The sequence below is a fragment of the Macrotis lagotis genome, chromosome X, assembly GCF_037893015.1.
Source record: "Macrotis lagotis isolate mMagLag1 chromosome X, bilby.v1.9.chrom.fasta, whole genome shotgun sequence".
NCBI classification, from domain to species: Eukaryota; Metazoa; Chordata; class Mammalia; order Peramelemorphia; family Peramelidae; genus Macrotis; species Macrotis lagotis.
The window spans coordinates 262,779,921-262,800,787 of NC_133666.1; the positions used below are offsets into that span (position 1 = coordinate 262,779,921).

At 33.5% G+C, this 20,867-nt stretch overlaps 1 protein-coding gene across 2 annotated transcripts in view; it reads left to right on the forward strand.

Annotated features, from left to right (window-relative positions):
* Nucleotides 1-986: 986 nt before the first annotated feature.
* PDE4D (phosphodiesterase 4D) overlaps nucleotides 987-20,867 on the forward strand; it is a 1,222,901-nt gene continuing 1,203,020 nt past the window's right edge. The window contains exon 1 of one of the 2 annotated variants that reach the window (XM_074203059.1): nucleotides 987-1,254. In XM_074203059.1, the coding sequence (XP_074059160.1) occupies nucleotides 1,079-1,254 (176 nt within the window). In that variant the 5' untranslated portion in view covers nucleotides 987-1,078. The remainder of the gene's footprint in view (nucleotides 1,255-20,867) is intronic. The other variant, XM_074203069.1, reaches the window with a different exon arrangement.

Sequence of the window (20,867 nt, forward strand, 5' to 3'; positions counted from 1 at the left end):
TAAAGTCATATTCCTAAAGCACAGATGTAACCATATCATTCACCTGCTTAAGAAACTACAGTGATTCCCAATTCCTTCTATTCTATTCTATTCAATTTCTCTATTTGGTATTTAAGGGAGACTATAACAGAGTTCCATTTTGCCTTTCTAGCCTCATTGAGCATTATTTTACATTTCGTATTTCAGCCAAATTTGCTATTTTATGCGGAAAATTTCTGGAGAATTAAGCCTTGATTTTATATCATTCGGTTAGATTATAGTTTTTCTTATATATTTCTGATCTTCATTTGGAAGAAATAGGTAGGAATTATAATAATAATAATAATAACTGCTTATAAATTGGCTCCTAATATCTGGGTGCTTTTGTGTGCACATGTACATACATTTGTATCTTTATATGTCTATGTATATGCACATATGTATAGATACATAAATATATATGTTTTATATATATATATATATATACATATATATGTGTATATATATATATATAAAATTTTTTTTCCTTTTCCTTCACAGTAGGTCTACTGGTATGGATAAGTAACATACAGTTCCTTAGAATTCCCAGGAACTGAATTATGTACCAACAAAACTCATATACTTCCTCTCCCTTCTCCCTTTCCTATTCAGTGTACATGTTTACATGTTATTTCCTTCTTCACTAGAACACTGGCCTTAGTTTTTGCTAAATGTTAAATAGGAGATAGAAAAAGCATCTTATTTTGCCCACAGGTTTGTAGACTTTAAGCACAATTGCAAAGCACATAAGTTCCAGGATCCCTGTAGGTTTCCCGATTGTGTTATAATCAAACCACCTTCAAATCTCAGCAAGTACACCTACAATTCTGCATTTAAATCTAAATTTCCTCACCTAAATCTATTTCCACTTCCCTTTAAGAGTTGGGTATTTGCACATTAAGGAAAATAAACTCCTTTTTTTCCCTCTCATAATAACTAAAATAGTAATTCATAAGAAATATTGGAAACAGTTGTTGACCAAGTCTATACCTTCGGACTCCTTTAGGCATCTGAGGATACATTGCACTCAAGTAGTGAGGGAGAAGACCAATTCCGAGGAATGGAGCCTTACCTGGTTCGGAGGCTCTCCTCTCGTAATATCCAGCTTCCTCCACTGGCCTTCAGACAGCTAGAGCAAGCAGACTTGAAAAGTGAATCAGAGAACCTACAAAGGCCCACCAGTCTTCCACTGAAGATTCTTCCACTCATTGCCATCACATCTGCCGAGTCCACCAGGTAAGTGGCAATGGGAAGAAATTCCCAGTTCTGTTTTGAAGTTATTTTAATGGCATGTGTTTGTAAAAGTTATGTTCCCTGAATAGCTTGTATTTTGTAAAGAGAAAGTAAGATGACTTATACAGAGCATGAGGAAAATCAATTTTGGTATTATTACTGGGAAAGTTGAAAACAAATTGATGAATGATGATAAGCCACTGGGAGTAGCCTACAATTACTGGGAAATATACTGGGCAAATGTAATTCAACAGAAAAATCCCAAGCAAATTAGAACTGTTAGAGAAATTACCATGAGGGTATAAGTATCTAGAAATAGTAGGCACTGTTCATTGATGCAAAATGAATTTTGAAATCAAGGAGAGATTAATTATGCAGTAATTAGAGTCAAAGGAAAAAAGATGTAATTACTTTCATGTGTATAAGTAATGTGGCCTATAATCCTCTGAGGTCCTGCTTACTAGAATGCTGTTTTGGTTCTAACCCCAATGTGATTTTTTTTTAGCTGTGAAGTAGAAGGACTTGACTAGGACACAGAACAGGATTATGTGGATGGTCATTTCTCAGATATCCCAAATCTTTATGTTCCACTTTGTAGGGGATTTTAAAATTTTCCATTTCCCCTTGCATTTTTTGCTTCTTCTTTGCCTCCCTCCTCCTTTGAATCCTTTTCATTATCTCCTTTGGAAAAAAAAAAAAAAAAAAGGTTGAAAAAGGAAATAAAGCACCTATCTATTGAATGCTCAGCTGGTTTGTAACAGTTAGAGAAGCCTAATTAAAGGAGCAAGAATATGAATTCCAGAAGGTTACATATTGTCAGATAATCTAGAGATTGCTGCAGAGAGCACTGCTGACAGTGTTAAGGGTGATTTAGGCAGGAAAGAATTTTTACACAGCTTCTGGAAACTTTCAGGTTTTTCTTTATGTGACCTTTCTGAAGTTTCTGAAAATATGGCCAATGACATATTTCTTTTTTCAGAAGTTACTTGCTTGTTTTATTAGCTATATAGTCTCTGGACACTTGGAGATATGGGGAACTTCTCCTTGGAAGTTGTTAATTGAACTAAAACATTTTGCAGGAAATAGGAGTTTTCATTTTCTTATATTTGAGCCTATAGTGCAGTGTTAGTAGTGAGTAAACTGAATAAACTTTTCTACTTAGCCAACTCTAAGGTAGGGATGTGTGGGGGGAGAAAAGAGGGAAAAAAGAATACTACATGATAACTTTATTATACATTTAAAAGAAATAGCAAATTGTACATAATAAATTTGCAGTTTCATGTACAATCATTTTTTTTCTATTCTACTGTGTCATGGAAATGTTTCTTAAATTCTTTTTTTTATAAAAAGTTACTACTATTGGACAGATTGCCCAATAGACAATAATAGTAGCTTCTTGCCTTGTTGTGGGGGTCATTGTTTTAGAACATTTTTTTGACCTATGCAAAGAGAGTTAGAGCCAACTTCCTAATTCCTTGCATTAACAGATACCATGTTCCCCCAGGGTAGCTGGCTAAATGTTCACTGTGAATCCCAGAACTTGTAGATTGACTAGTAGAGGGGTACTGGGGTCAATTTTGTTTCTTCTCAATACCTACCTCTCATAAACTACCACTTCCACTACCAGCATTGATAATTTTGCTACTAATTCTGTACCTAGTCAATTAATGACTGAGATATCTGAAACGAATTCGTGATCATGTGACAGAGAAGGGAAATGAATGACAGTAACAGCAGTGGTATTGAATGTTAAATAGATGTTGTCTACTTTCCATTTCTCTTCTTCTCACTGGATTCCAACAACCTAAAACCCCTATCCAATATGGATCTTATGTGCAGATTCTCTGATTCTATCAAAAACTATTCAACGTAAGTGAAATTAATATTTTATATAAATGATAAATTATTCATTCTGGGATAAATGAGATGTGATAAACTATTTTAAGTATTGGAAATTTAATTAATTGGGAAGGAACATTGGGAACTAGACAGGACTTTAGGACTCTGTCTCCAGGCATGCATTATGATATATTTTAATCACCATAAAAGAAGACTTTATATTAAATATATCTCTTTATGGCTGACCAATGTGTTCAATTACAATACACAAGGTGAAAGATAAACTGTGATAATTGAGTAGTTAATTGTTTGTGCTAAAAACAAATACGTACAATCCAAGGGTAAAGAAGGCTTGGATGAAATGTTTTTGAAATCTTTTATGCCGTGGCATCTTATCTGGTTCAAACCATAAACCAAGAGGCATGTATATTTTAAAATACAATTATAATATGCAAGTATGTGAATTATTTTTCAACAGAAGGAAGAATCAATGTATTGAAAATAACAGGAAACGGTTGGCTCATTGTCAATGTCAATATTGATCAATTAGCCACATTAAATAAACAAAATAAAGAATATTACCTCCAAGCCAGGAAGTTACTAAAAGCACCCCAAAATGTGAATGAATTAAAAAGGAATGGGCAAATAATTCTAATATGGCCCAGCAGGAGGGGTAACTGAAAATAACAGGTGTGTGGGATTTTTGCAAGGATTTGTTGACAATTGCTAAACAACCAACTTATAGAGGGAAAAAAATGTAACCATGACACACATTATAAACAATTTTCTTACTCACTTTCTTAAGTCTAAAAATCAACAAAACAATCAATCAATTCCTGATTCATAGTACTTGTCAATTTTGGAGATATAAATAAATGATCACCCCAGAAATTTAATAATCATCTCAGGAGCTAGTATGTGAATCCAGCAGCCTTCTGGAAATATCCTACTTTTCAGGTGTACATCTTCTTCTCAAACAGGATATGAGAACATTTTGATTCATTTAGAAAAACTTGTTTTTTGATTGATTTCTAATGAATGGTGACATTTGTCTTCAGTAGAATGCCCCCCCCCATCTTTTCTTAGTTTCACCACAAAACAACTAAACAAACAAAAAACCAACTTTGGAAAAAAAGAGATTTCCACCCCACCCCCCACTTGACCTCCTTTTGGGCACTTATTTTTTTCCCTTCCATGCTTTTATCTCCTTTTTACTCTCTCACCTTTAGTAGAATATTTCTAGTAGTTCTCCAGATTTGTTCCAAATCCTCTGGAGAGTCACAACATGACTTCAGAAAATGATTGGTTTCTGAATGTGATCTTTGGTCTATAAAAAGTACATCATTGACGAAACCTAATAGTTTCCTTTTAAAATGCAATTTGTCAGGCAGGCAGAGGTCAAGAAAATTTTTATTTATTACTGTTTTGATAATCATGTTTATTTCAAAGCAGTGATAAGTGTACAGGTTTAAATGTATTTTCATACTTTCCTCCTTTGCATTTCTAACTGTGAGGTTGTTTACATTCAGATTTAGTGAACTTCATGAGCATTTTGGACATTTTTTAAACGAACATAAAATAAAATCATAAGATTGTTGCTCTGTGAGAAGCTTGATTTCATCTTTTCCTCAAAAAAATAGTTTCAAATATTATAGTCAGGGCTTTATTGGCTTAAAGAAAAAACTACATTGATATATGAGTGATTATTAATTGAGAATATTATTAACTTGTTTAAAGAGGGTTGAAAGAAGAAATGTAGTTTGCCATGACAAATATTTCCATATATCACCTAAGTAACTTCTTAGAGTAGATTTCCATTTACTTTTAATTTAGTGGTGATACTGATTACTTCTGAAATATTATTCTGTGTGTGTGTGTGTATGTGTGTGTGTGTGTATATGTGTGTGTGTGTATCTGAGAGAGGAGACAAGAGGAAGACAGGGTAGAGAAATAATCTAAGAAGATAAATATTGAAAAAGCAAAAGGATAAGAAGATAGAGAAAAGGTGAACAACAAGAAGAATAAGGGAAAGAAGAATGGGAAAGAAAAGATCATCAAGGTAAATAAAGAATAAGGATGGTAAAATAAAGGACTTAGGAACTTATAGAATTTAACAGTAACCACACCTAATACCATGGTAGTTCATAGGTACTTTAGAGAAGAACTGTTTCTTCGAAATCTTCTTTTTCTTCTAAAAGGTCTTATTAGAATATTGGTTCCACTGGTTGATATGTTTCCCCTTGCATGGTTTAAAAAAGAATATTCAGGAAAACAGCAGAGAAAGACACACACACACACACACACACACACACACACATACACACAAACACACGAGAGAGAGAGAGAGAGAGAGAGAGAGAGAAAGAGAGAGAGAGAGAGAGAGAGAGAGAGAGAGAGAGAGAGAGAGAGAGAGAGAAATCATAATAACCATGGGATGCAGGCAAGTAATCAGAGCTCTAGAGTCATGAGATACAGAGTTGGAATAGGTCTCAAAGATCAACTCCTTTAACCCCCCCTCATTTAAAATATATATTTGATATCTTTTGTCTTCACATAATAATCCTTTTTTGAACTTCTGCACTCCCTCATCATTGAACTATCCCTTGAAACAAAATGGAACATGTAACAGTTGACCAAATCTGTTAGTGAATAAAACATATTCCCACACTCTAATTCCTTTCCTCTTTACCTGGAATCTAACTTCCTATCAGTGATTTTTAAAATTTATATTTTGTATAATGCATATATTTTCCTTTAGATTCTTCTCTAATTTATACAAATCTTCCTTTTTTCTGATTTTTTCCATTATTTTGAATTTATTATTTCATACTGAATTGTAATATTCTGTTATATTCATCTACCATAGGTATTTTATTTTTTAAAACCATTCCTCAATCCATGGGCACCAACTTTGTATTCCACATTTTTTTACTAGGAATATATTGATTTGTAAAGGATGTTTTGTTTTTCACTTTCATTTCTTTGGAGTCTATTTCCTAACTCTTATTCGGAAAAAGTTTTAGTGACTTATTTTTTTATATCATAGTCCTTTCCAGCTATGCCACCACCACTGCCAATGAGTTCTTTATAACTAATTAAAAGAAGTGAAACCAGTCAAGATAGCACCCATGTCAGACATAGCAAGAAAACATTCTGGTACTGTTGTCCCTCATCCCTCCTCTCAAAGAGATGTTTCCCTTACTGAAATTACATTTTGTTATAATGATTTATCATTTTATTGTTCTATTTCTTTTTATTTCATACAATTCTGACTATGCTTCTCCAAATTTCTCATATTCATCATTTCTTCCTTTATTGTAATATTCTGTAACATTCATATACTCCTCCTTATTCAGTCATTCATCAAGTGAAATGTATCTGTATTGTTTCCAGGTATTTATAGTACCACAAAAAGGATAGTGCTACTGTGAATTTTGTTGCTCTAATTGTCTATGGAACGTGTCCTTTTCTTTAATATCTTTGTAGTATAGTCTCACTGGTGGGATCAATAAGCACAAGTTCTGAATCATATACTGATTTCTTTTTTGCACAGTACTAAATATTTTTCAAGGTGTTTGGTGAAATCCATAGCTTCATTAAAAGTGTATTAGTGTTGGCAGAGTGGATAGAGAATGGGCACTGGAGTCAGGAGGATCTGAGTTCAAATCCACCCTCAGACACTTAATAATTAACTAGCTGTGTGACCTTCGGTAAGTCACCTTAACCCCACTGCCTTGCAAAAAAACTAAAAAAAAAGTGTATTAGTGTATCTGTGTTCCTGTAGCACCTCCAACATTATCTATATTCCATTTTCTGTACTCCTTGCTTATCGGCTGAGAGTTTCTTCATTTTATAGATGATCAAACTGAGGAGCAGAGAGGTTACATGACTTTCTTTAGGTTATATATCATAATAAATAGCAGAGCAGAGATTAAACCCAATTCACCTACTTCCAGATCATCTGATTTCATGTACTTTTAATATCCCCATCCATCCCATAGGATTCTAAATTAAATCAGCATTCCCATAGAATTATTTCCTATGAATCAGCTCCAATGTTACATTAGTCACTTTGAATAACGTTTTTCTTACCATAATAGTAATAGAATATTGGTATCTACCCAGGGGGTCCTTTTCTATTGTATTTGAAATTTTCATTTAGTTATCTTAAGGATGGTAATATAGCTCATTTTGATTTAGATTTCTCATACCTGGCTCATTCCAGCTTTATCTCAGTTACTTAGGATCAAACCTTTAGCTGAGCAGTCATTTTAAACCAAAGTATCCTCAGGGTATGGCTTTCAGCACCCCCAGTCCCTTATGTCACCATGGTGACCTATTATGTTTAATTCTACCTGGGAGTTATTTCCCAAATCTATTTAGTATTCCATAAGCAGTAGAGTAGGAATTGGGATTCATGTCAGGATTTAGATGCATGATGGCAAAAGAAAAAAGGATTTGACTAGTCTCCCAATAACCCTTCAGTATTGCATCAGCTGAAATTAAATGAGCACCAAGGAGATAACCAAACCTGTCCCATGTTCCCCATAAGACACACCACCTCTGGCTCATTATATACAGATGCATATGTGAGTGGAGAATATTACAAACACTTTTTCATCTTGAGTATCCTATTACCTGCCCAATGTGGTACATTTTGTGCATTACCATTGCTATGTCCTATAAAAAGGAAATGAAAAGCATTCAAAGAAAGAAATGGTCACTCTTGAGGATAAAATATCAAAGACAAGAAGGATGCATTATTTGAATGAGATGAAGCTGCCTTTTACAAGAATCTTCCAGAAACATATATTAGAATTTAAGAACATTTCCTAAAGGCTTGTTCCCCAGTTGCTAGTGAGAGATTAAGCTTGCCTGTTTTATTTTTTCTACTGCCTTGGAGAAGATAAGGTACATTAAGCTACATTTAAAAAAATTATATATTTATTTTCAGCATAATAGATTGTGTATCAAAATGTCCATATGAAATTAGAAAAGAATATATAAAATAAAATCAAGAGCCTGTAATTTGCACAAAGCAACCAGGTTATAATTGAATAGTTGAGCTCTCAAAATTGGACTTCTTAACTTTAGAAAAACATGGAAATATATTTCAAATTCTTAGTGTGTAAGAATATAGAGTCTGGAATAAATATTTTCATGAATTCATGATTTCATTTGTAAACTGTATGGAACACAGTCTAAACAAAGAAAAATATGGTATATATAGGAGATCATCAAATTAAGAGTTAATTAAAGGGGCGGCTAGGTGGTACAGTGGATAGAGCACCGGCCCTGGAGTCAGGAGTACCTGAGTTCAAATGCAGACTCAGACACTTAATAATTTGTGGCCTTGAGCAAACCACTTAACCCCATTTTCCTTGCAAAAACCTAAAAAACAAAAAGAAACAAAAAAGAGTTAATTAGAAGAGACTATAAGGGAAGAGTAGTCCTTAAATATATTCATAAAATCAAGAGAATTGAGGGAAATGCCTCTCCCAAAGTACAATCTACAGTGAATTGGGGGGGGGAGATAAAAATTTCATAGAATGAAAAATTGTGAATGGTTTATGACCTATATGTTTGGCAGGAATACTATACACTGATATGATTGCAGAGCCCTTCCAGTTCAGTAGTACACTGATTAAGAATTCATTACCTACATGTCTCTTTTATTCTGTTGGCTATTTTCCTCCAAGGAGGATCTGTTCACCATAATGAAAATGTTGATCTTGTCCATTTAGAATTTTGGGGTACCAGTAGATCACTCAAATCGAGCATCTTGTCATTACTGATTCTTACTAAATGACTGACCTACTTATAATAGCGAATGCACATACACACATATACACACACACACATACACATACACACACACACACACACACACACCATAGTAGTGTCTTTCTATCTCTTTCATAACAAGTTACCATTACTAAGGCATTATAGCCTAATGATCAATATTGGATTTTTTTCATTGCCCTAGAATTATGTATAATTTTGAGTCTTCTGATTTCTTGGCATTCTGTGATATAATCCCATTATCCACATCAGTAAGAGAATGTTAGTATTAAAAAGATATTTTTAACAGCAAATAATTTGAGAACATGCACATTTCTATACAATTTCTGAAAAGGAATTGAATCTAATATCTACCTATACAATAACAAGCACATTTAATTATTCATCTGAAGTGCTTGTGAGATATGGATATATTTATTGAAAATTTTGGTACTTGCCTACCTAGCTCATACTGAATATGAATTTGTCGCTCACTTTGATTTTTCATTATGAATTGAAATTGTGAACCACAATTGTGAATTGTGAGTTTCAGTGTGTGTTTCTTTTAGATGATTTTATAAAGTTCTTGAAATTAATTTAACTAGTACAATCTTATATTCAAATTGGATTATTTTAATAATTTTATCAACAGACTTTTTAATCCCACATGAAACCCTATATATGATATTGGCAATTCTTTATAATAAGCATATATTCCCTTTGATGCTTCATTTGTTGTCAGTACTCATTATCACTTGAAATCTGGGAATAGATCATTGTAGAATGTATTTTAAAAAATCTTTTCTCAAGGGATTAAACAACACTTTGACAGGTCTTAGATAGCAAGATGAGATATCCTATAAATAAGTGAGCTAGTGGGATTTAGCTGACATTTATGTAGCATTTTAAGACTAATCCTTATAATCCTGCAAAGTAGTTAATATTATTATCCTCATATTAAAGGGGATTTATTATCCTTTTTCAAATGAGGAAAGTGAGGCCAAGAGTTCTTGATTAATTCTTCCAGGTGCACATGGCTAGTGGGCATCTAAAGCAGAATTTGAACTAAACCTCATGATTTGTAGGTCAGCCAGTACTCTTTCCATTACACTACAAAGTTGAACAGTTATCTGGAAAGAACTTAACTAAGACCCAGCTTCCTGTACCTCATCATTGAAGCTGGAGAAGTATATTCCAGAGAAAATAATAAAGTCTCTCTACTCAGTCTAATTTATGATGAGAATTAGAATAGAATCTCTCTGAAAATAGGGCCTGTGTTTTATTTAATAGTTTTGTCTCTTCCGATAGTCTAGTATTATCTTCATTCCAGGTATTTAACATTGCTTGGTTCATTGTATTAATTTAAAGCAAAGTCTAATCAGGTTAACAAAAGTTCAAGGGAATTCAAGCAGTATAGGTATATGTAGTTGGTACCAAAGATCAAGATGAACTTTACACAAATTAGGAAGAATCTTACAATATGCACAATGATTAACTTCTGTTGTAAATATTCTGCATGGACTCTTACAATACTTCATCATAAACTATTTCTTTTTTGTTGTTGTTGTTTTTAGTTTTTGCAAGGCATTGGGGTTAAATGGCTTGCCCAAGGCCACACAGCTAGGTAATTATTAAGTGTCTGAGGCTGGATTTGAACCCAGGTACTCCTGACTCCAGGGCCAGTGCTCTGTCCACTGCACCACCTAGCCACCCCAACTATTTCTTTTAAAAGTCAAACTATCACTGGGGAGAAAAAAGAATAGATGGGAGAAGGAAGTCCTTAATCCAGAAAGTACAGTAAGATAGTGGTAGACTGAGTCCTAAAAGGAACATCAGTAATCCATTATTTGGGCTTGCAGACAGAAAAGTGAGATCACATCATTCTTGGGGTCAATTTATAGTACCACTCATACACACACTCAATGAAGCTGTGCGTATCAAAAATTCAATGTCATTCACTATATTAAAGGAGATTATGTAAGAAGAAAACACTTGCAGTGAACTGTGTGTCTCTGCACTTCAATTTTAAAACTGGTTCAATTGCTGGTTCAAAACACTCATTTAAAGAGCAAAACTCATACAAACATTTTTCAGGTGTTTTTGTTGTTTTTATTTATTTCTACTACTTGTATTGAATGAAGGCATTTCTTTGTTCTGCTGTTAATTGGTTAAATAGAAATTGATTTTTGAATTGTTTCCATATGATATGTTCAGTAAATTGTATTTAATTGATCAAGAAAAGAAATTTATGGGACTTCATTCTCTTGTATTCAATTTATTTCATCCTTATTCAATACATTACATATCATACTCAATGACATATTCTGACTTCTATCTTGTTAAGCACACTATTTCTTATTGTAATAAAAAGAATTTCTATTTGAATATTTTAGCTTGAATACACTGAAATTTTTCTTTTTAAATTTTTTCAAATAGTTGAGATACTGAACTTTGTGCTTTTATGAGGTGTCTGAAATTCCTGATTTTAACATTTCATTTTTTAAAAAATGTGTACCAACTGGAATTGCTTTCTAAAATATTTTAATTTTAAGGAAACTATATAAATGCTTGTCAAGCATTATTGAACTCAACTCTTTTGTAAAAGATAGTGGACTTCTTTGTGATATTTTTTAAAGTTTTTTATAACTTGGTCTCAATCACCATTATGAATCTTTTTCCCTTAAAAATATTTTCCTTGTTTCATAAATTTCAAGTTTACCTTAAAATTTGAAATTCTTGAGATCAAAACGAATTAAATAGATTGCTCATTCTCATTTTTGTAAAGATGTCTTAAGAACATCATATTTTCATAGCTAGCAATATTTGAATCAAATGCAAACATTTTCAAAGTTTTGTTTTTCTATAGAGAACATAGAATCATTGTCATTTTTAAAAGTTTGCAATAAACTGAATGTTTAATGATAAAATACTTATATTCTTTGATAATAATGTCATCATGCCCCTTTGAGTTTTATGTTTGGTTGTTTTGTTTTTGCAACTAAATCTATTACACCGAGGCTAGATATGCAGTACCCACTCATAACCCTGACGCTAATGTTGACCAGTACATATTAACTGACTCACCTTTCTCAATCTGGGTCAGTTTTTCCCTCTTTGGACAGGCTTGTTACCCTCCAGTTTTGAGGAAATCACCATTTTATTCTTTAATCATTTCTGCAGCTCAGAATTCCCCTACTCAAATGATCCACCAGCTTTTCTTACCCCAATAGAAGAAGGCATTGAAGGCATATGTCACCACATACAGATCACCTCAAATTTATGGTGTTGTAATTCTCTAAAATGACACATTGAATGAATTGTAGTGAAGGGAAATGAGGACTGGACTTGGACTCTTCTGTTGAGTTCTCCTCTCATTAACTTTATGACCTTTACCAAATTGCTTATCTCACTCACTTATAAAATTGGAACAACATCTGAATCTATTATCCAACAGGAATATTATAAATCTCACTTGAGAAAATGGGAAAAAAGTCGTTACCAATATCAATTATTTAAGCATGATTTTGGTTTATTTATTTATTTTATATTGTTACAATAATTTTGTTTTAAGAGTGAACATAAACCCCTCCCCCTCCCCAAGAAGATGAGAAACCTCAAGTATAGTGAGAGAGGGGAAAAAATGTACTTCAGTCTGTGTTCAGATTCCAATGGCTCTGTCTCTGGGGTGAGATGCTCTCTTTATCATAAGTCCACCAGAGAAGTTGCTTCAATATTTTTCCCACAGTTGCTATTACTAGCTGTATTTCCCTCCCCTCTGTTCCTCTTGACTCTCATTTTTATTCTCTTCTCTCTCTCCTTTCATCCTGGCTCTGTCCAAAAGTGTTTTGTATCTGAGTACCCTCTCCCACAATCTTCCCTCTCTTCTATCACCAATTCCCCCTTCCTTCCCCCCATTCCCCTTTATCCCATCCCTTTCTTCTCATTTTTTACCAGGGTAAGATAGATTTCTATACCCTATTAAGTGTGTATGTTATTTCCTCTCTGAGCTATTTCTGATGAGAATGATGGCTCATTCATTCCCCCCTTGCCTCCCCTGTTCCACTCCATTGAAAAAAAGCTTTTTCTTGACTCTTATGTGACATTTCTTAGCTCCTTCTTCCTCTCCTTTCCCTTCTTCCCAGTACTTTCCTTTATCGCCCCTTGACTCCATATTTTTTTTTCACTATATTATACCATTATATTCTGCTCCTTCCTGGGAGCTGACTAAATTTGCTCCTTATAACAGCTCTTATAAATTAGAATGTTCATATGAGTTAACAATATCTTCTTCACATGCAGGAATACAGACAGTTCAATATCATTAAATTCCTCAAAGTTAGTCCTCATCCACCCCCTCTGTAGTTCACCCAAGTCCTGCACTTGGAGATCAAACTTTCTGTTCAACTCTGGTTGTTTCAGTAGGAAAGTGTGAAAGTCCCTTGTTTCATTGAAAATCCATCTTTTCCCTGAAAGAGGATTTCAGTTTTGCTGGGTAATTGATTCTTGGTTGTAAACCAAGATCTTTTGCCTTCTGGAATATCATATTTCAATCCCTACGAGCCCTTAATGTAGATGTCGCCAGATCCTGTGTAATCCTGTCTATGGAGCTTTGGTAGTTGAATTATTTGTTTCTGGCAGCTTTTAGAATTTTCTCTTTGACTTGGGAGTTTGAGAATTTGACTAAAATATTCCTGGAAGTTTTTCTTTTGGAATCTCTTTCAGAAGGTAAGCAGTGAATTCCCTCAATTTCTATTTTACCCTCAGCTTCTAGGATCTTGGGACAATTTTGCAGCATTATTTCTTGAGAAAATGAAGTCTAGGCTCTTTTCTTGATCATGACTTTCAGGCAGCCCAATAATTTTAAATTATTTCTTCTGGATCTGTTTCTGAAGTAGGTTATTTTTCCAATGATATATTTCACATTTTCTTCTAATTTTTGGCTTTTCTGGAAGAGTTTGATTTCTTCCTAATTTCTTGCCAAGTCATCAGATTCCTTCAGCTTCATTCTGTATTTGAAGGAGTTATTTTCTTCAGAGAGCTTTCTGCTTTTTAAGGCATTCTTCTCATTTGCCTTTTGTTTTCTTTTTTTTTCCATTTGGCCTAAACTGCTTTTTAACATATTATCTTCTTCAGTTATTTTTTTTGTATTTCTTTCACCAAGCTGTTGATTTAGTTTTCATGATTTTTCTGCATGGCTCTCATTTCTCCTCCCAAATTTTCCTCCACCTCCCTTAATTGCTTTTCAAAGTCTTTTTTGAGCTCATCCATAGGTTGAACCTATTTTCTATTTCTCTTGGAGGTTTTAGATATGGAAGTTTCAATTTTGTCATCATCTGAGTATGTGTTTTGATCTTCCATGGGACTAAAGTAATTTTCTATGGTCAGCTTCTTTTTCTGTTGTTTACTCATTTCCTCAGCCCAAGACTAATTTACAACACTTCCAAGGCTTTGGGTTGTTTTGAGGGGACATTCCGTTGAAATTTATTCCTCAAAGGTCTTATGCTCCCTTGTCTGTGCTTTGATATGTAGACAATCACAGGGCTCCCCTCTGTCCTGGAGCTGTGAGGAGGAGTCCTGCTATCTTATTATGGAAGGCCAAACTCCAACCTGGATCTGAGTGTGGGTAAACAGCAGAGTCCTGCCCCAGGGAGAACAAAGAGATTTCTGCAGTCTCCCCTGACCCCCTTACCATCTGTGGGCTGTGCTCTGGAGGTGCAAGCTGATTTTCCCCAATTCTTGCTGCAGGTTCTGCAGCTCGTGCTCCTCACTACACACTCATTCTGGTGCAGTAGAGTTCTCTCACTGCCTTTTCAAGCTGTTCCCAGTGATCCCTGGGCTGGACTGGGCTATGCTGAGCTGCACTGAGGCAGGGATTTTTTTTTCAACTCCTGGTCCTGGTGAAACACACAGAGCTTCTAAGTAATCTTGTAGTGGGAAAATGTATCACTCAGTATTTCTGTGGGTTCTGCTCCCCAAAATTTGTCTAGTCATAATTTGATGGTTTTTTGGAATTTTGGGGGGATGGAGTTCCTGGGAAATGCTGCCTTCATGCCACCATCTCGACTCTGTGCCAATATCAATTATTTAAAATTTTTTTTAAATATTTTATTAATAAGCAGATATATTTAATGAATTTTTAGGATTTATAGTTGTATAAGGCCTGTTAAATTTCCTTTCCAAATTCTTTAAAGTACATAAAAAGTAACTTCTAAATTTATTCTGTTAAAAGGTATGGGTATGAGTTGAATATGATGTGATGATGTCTAAAAAATAACATTAAGTCGTGAGAATGAAGAATGCATAGGGGAAGAGGGATAGATGTATAATGTGATAAATTATCTCACAAAAAAGTAAGAAAAAGATCTTTTATTATGGACAGAAAAATAGGGAATCTGGAGGAACAATTTGAAGCTTACTCTCATCACAAAGAATAGCATACACACTCAGGTGGCTATATCTGTCTTACACCACAGGAAACTAAGAAATCTAGAAGAATAAGAGAAGAGAGTCCAAGCTGGTAAAAGGGAGGCATTAGAAGAAAAACAGATGATTGGCATGTTGAAAGGAGAGAGAGTAGGATAAACATGGGGAGATGAGATAGGATGAAGGGAAATACACATGAAAAAATTACAGTGATTTTCTTTTCTGAGAAAGAATTGATTGTTCAGGTTTTGATTCAAAATTTGAAAATGCAAGTCACCCTTCAATTGATAATTTGTCAAAACGTAGGCATAAGCAGTTTCAAGATGAAGAAATTTATAGTCATATAGTCATATAAAATGCTCTAATTCACATTTGATTGAAAAAATGCAAGTGCCAATTCACACATATCAAATTGACTGATATAACAGAAAAGGAAAATGACAAATTTTGGGGGGAATAGAAGAAAGTTGAGAAGCTCTTTTTGCTGTGGCAAAGAATTGGAAATTGAGAAGACTGGGAATGGCTGAACAAATTGTGGCACATGGTTTTGATGGTATAATATTGTACTATAAGAAATGAAAAGCAAGATGTTTTCAGAAAAATCTGGAAAGACTTATTGAACTGATGCAAAGTGATGTGAGCAGAACCTAACTACATAGCAACAGCAATATTGTACGATGGTCAACTATGAATGATTTAGCTATTCTCAGCAAAAAAGAAAAATATGATCCAAGACAACTCCAAAAGACTTACTATGAAAAATATTATCTCCAAAGTAAGAACTGATAGAGTCTGGGTACAGATAGAAACATACTTTTTAAAATGTTATTTTTCTTGATATTTTTTGGTCTGTATTAAATATGTAGAATAGCTTGCTGTCTTAGGATCAAGAGTGGAAAGGGAAGAAGAAAATTTGGAACTCAAACTTTTACAAATCTCTTCTTTTTTCATATAATTGGATAAAAATAAAATATCAAAATATTTTAAATGTTCTATTAAATAATCTGTTTATAAAACTGCACCAATGGTTATAAATCATAGGGACAATCAAAAATCTTACAAGTCAAAGTGTTTATTTTTTGTTCATGATTTGAATATCTAAACAGGTTGGAAGGACACATGATCCAAGGAGGAAGGTCCAAAGAAAGAATTAAATATACTGTGACATTAGGAGATGACTGGTGTGGTATAGCACTACAAACTTCCATAAACTCACAGAGGGAATTCTATAATTAGTACATTGGAGAGCTTCCCTTGAAACTTTCCCCTACTGCTGCCTAGAATGGTCATGAGATCATACTTTTAGATCTGGAAGCATCAATCAATATCATTTGGTCTAAGATTCTCATTTTAGAGATGAATAATTGGAGTACCAAGGAGGTTAAGTAACTTCTCCATGGTCATACAGGTTGTAATCATAAGAAATAGGATTTGAACTTGGGTTTTCTGACTCCATAGCTATTACTCTTTCTACATTACTATATTAAAAGAAGTGGCTATCTTTATATATTCAGAATTCAGTAATTTATAATTACTGAATTATTTTTATCTTCTGACTTGGAATAAGTTGTTTATAAAGTGAATAGACATTATGATTAAGTGCAACAAAGAGACACAAGATATAATGTTTGCATTTGCCAATTGATGGTTAAGTAATCTGGTTAAAAGGCATTTATTATAAAATGTACCCGATCTCTATAAAACAAATGGAAAAAATGCAGTGAACCACACTTAATATTGACCAAAGTGTAGCACTTTGAGCAATCACAAACAAGAGAAACTTAATCAATTCAAATTCATGAAAGATGAAGGTATCAGGTTTCTCCCTACCTCATCCCCAGAATTGGAGCCCTACTCAGTTTTTTGGTATACTTTTAGGAGATGAATTCTGACAATGTACAAAGGGATTACTTAAAAAAGAAAAACACTAGAAAAAAACATAAATGTGTAAACTCTTTCGGAACTGTGATTACTTTGAAAGAGGTTCTCTATGGGTGTGCCCTCCTCCTCCTCCTTTTCCTTCTCCTTCTTCTTCTTCTTCTTCTTCTTCTTCTTCTTCTTCTTCTTCCTCCTCTTCCTCCTCTTCTTCTTCCTTCATTATCTTCTTCTCTGTTTCTCTTTCTTTCTTTCTCTCCTTCCTCCCCCCCCCGCCCATTGTCAACATAGTTAAATTCATTTTGAGTCATTGAGTCAAAAACAATTTATTATTGTCACATAGACTTTTAGCACCCTTTTAGCCTACATTAGCAGTTAAGATGCTTTCCTTTCCTCTCCTTGACAGGATTTCTTTTGAGTTTACAACCATGTCCCCTTCTATGAAACTGTATCTTTTCTCACATACCCCCACCCCAAACAGGACAATTAAGTCAAGTCAACAATTTTTAGATGTCTATTATGGACCAGGCACTAAGTTAAGTATTGAAGTCACAAAAAAATATCCCACCCCCCAAAAAAGATCCCTATTCTCAGGAAGCCCAATGTCTAATAAAATAGTGAAAAATTCATTTAAATTCTGTGTTTAATTTTGTGTCAGCAAAACAGCTGGATGATTCATTGATTCAATTTGATGTTTCAGACACTTATAGACACAATCACAATTATTAGTCTTGAAATGGGTTCATGGAATGAAAAGGTCAAGAGAAGTTGGTTCAATTCCCAGGTTTAATACTTCCTAACTGTGTAACTATGTGAGGTACTTCTATCCATCTGAGTTTCAGATTTATCAATAAAATGGGGATAATAATACTTATATTTCTTCCTTGACAATAAAATAGAAACTTGCGTGTAAGCTTTGTGTTACTTGAAATTTCCACTATTTATTATCAAGTCAAGAATCCCAAATGATAGAACTTATATAATATTTTTTTACTTCAGTGACATTATTAAAAGTAGGATATAAGTAACCAATCAAAAGTATTAAGCACTTACTATATGTAATGCAATGAATAAAACACAAAGCCTAGAGTAAGGAAGACCTGAATTAAAATCCAGCCTCAGACATGTACTAATTGTGTTACTCTAGGTAAGTCATTTAATCCTATTCGCCTCAGTAACCTTATCTGTAAAAAGAGCTTGAATGGGAAATGACAAACAACCTTAGTATTTTTGCCAAGAAAAATCTCAAATACAGTCACAAAGGGTTGTATATGACTGAAAGAACTGAACAACAAAATATGACAGTTGATATGATTTTTGAGGACATAGATGTTCATATTTTTTAAAATAGAGATGATAGATATATGAAAAGCCCTTGCAAGAAGGGCAGAGATATGGTATCTACCCTGAGGGAATCTCAAAATCTAATCAGATACACAAGATCTACTAAATAAGTACATCCATGGTAAATACAGACTAGTTAGGAGGAAATCTCAGAGAGGAAGGACCTAGAGGCTGGGAAGACTAGGAAAGGACCTCTATGGAAAGTGGAATTTGAGCTACCTTTAAAATTCTTATCCAACTTTAAAACCAGAATGATTTTCAACATGTCAAGAGGATTGTTAAAAGCATTAGTTTGAAAGACTGAATGACACTCTTGTTTTTTGTTAGTTCATTTGTTTTCTTTTACTCAAAAACTACAGAATCATCAAAAAGAAGATTTTGGAGATGGGTAAAAATGTTTCATTTATTTCATAAGGAACATTCAAAATGGCAGAAATTCATGGGCCAAAAGACACAACTGGATAAATTTTGGTATAGCCAACTTTACCTCAGTGAAAAAGCAATAAAAAAGTCAAAATAATCAAAATAATGCCTGTGTACTGTCCCTGAAAGGTGGAATAGGGAGTTCCTCATATTTTCCTCTCTCATTTTGATTCCTCACAACAAATACATGAAAACTGATTTTATTTTTAAGGACTTAGATGTTCATATTTTGTAAAGGAAGAGATAATGGATTTATAAAAGGCCATAAGGAATCTCCATTATTTTGAATCATAAATGGAAACTAATCATGTGTATTTTAGGGCACCCAGATGGGTCAGATAAAAAGAAATTTTTGGCTAGAAACTCCTACCAGTGTTTTCTTTTCATTTTTTAATCAGTAAACCCTTAATTTTCCATTTACAACCCTCCTAATGGGACAAAAGAAAAGAAGAGAAAACCATTTATAAAATACATTCAGTGAAAATAAATCCCTATATTAACCAAATACAAAAATATCAGCTTCATTCTACATATTTAGCCCATCACTAGTGTCAGAATATGGGTAGTATCAATGTTTCTCTGAAGTCATAATTTATTATTATGTTTATTAAAATTCTTAAATCTACTAGGGCTTTTTCCCTAAAATATTGTATATATATATATATATATATATATATATATATATATATATATATATATAAATGACTACCACAGAGATCACAAAGAACCACCATGACTTTATCTGGATTAGGCAAAACTGGATTTAGCCCATTTTTGAAAAAATAATGAAATCTGGTTATGCTATAGAAATACTCTAAATTTTAGCAAACTGCTTAGGTTTCCTTGGTTTTTCATCATAGAAGAGGTATAGTGGTATGGACTAGTCAATACAATCAAGTATATTAAAATTGGATAAATTTTCAGGTCTAAACTATTTATGATTGAATTTCAATTGGTAGGAAGTCTCCAGTGAGATACTCCAATAATTTATGTCTCAATGCTGTTTAACACTTTTTATAAATTACTTAGATAAATGGTTAGATGGTATGACTGTCAAATTTGCAAATGGTACAAAACTAGAATGGACAACTAATGATGCTCTTATGCCACAAGCTATAAGTCAAGCTTGCTAAAAGATAGCCATATAAAGCCCCCCCAGATGATCAACTAATGTGCATTTTTAGGGTTGTGCCCTTATTGACTTAATTAGAACGATATCCCTTCCTAATAGAAGGACTATCCTTATAATAAGTTTAACTCATTAAAAATTTATAGTTGACTTTATCAACTGAAGCAACAGGGGAGAAGTTTCAACCTTATGTTTAAAAAGTCCCTTACCTGCCATACAGTCACCTCAAATTATAATCCTATTTCTTTCCTCTCAATTATAGCCAAACTCTTCAAAAAAGCTCTCTACCCTGATCACCTCCAATTTCTTCCTCTCTATTACTTCTCAATTTCCTGCAATTTAGCCTTTAAAAACAACACTCAGTTGAAACTGCTCTCTCCAAAATTACCAATAATCTCTTTTTTTCTTTGCAATTTTAAATTCTGAATTTAACAAATATCAACTAAAATAAACTTTTCCATATACATAAAAGACCAAAAAAATATTTACACATTATATACAACTTGCTTTTCTTTCTGAGTAGATAATAAATTCATCATGTTACTTTCAAAGTGGCCTTGCTTGTTTGTGACTCCTTCTGGCCTTCCTTCTGTTCTCTTTTATACACGTTTCAGTGTCACCTTTCTGTCAAGAAATGAAAAGTATGCTTAATCACCAGTCTCCTGGAACATTTGTTCTTAAGACTCTTCAGTATCTTTTGCTATATAATCAGCATCCTTTTCCCATACCCTAAATGTGAATATCCATCCAAAGCTATATCCTGGACCTTTTTCTCTCTTTACATTCTAATTGATTACACTAG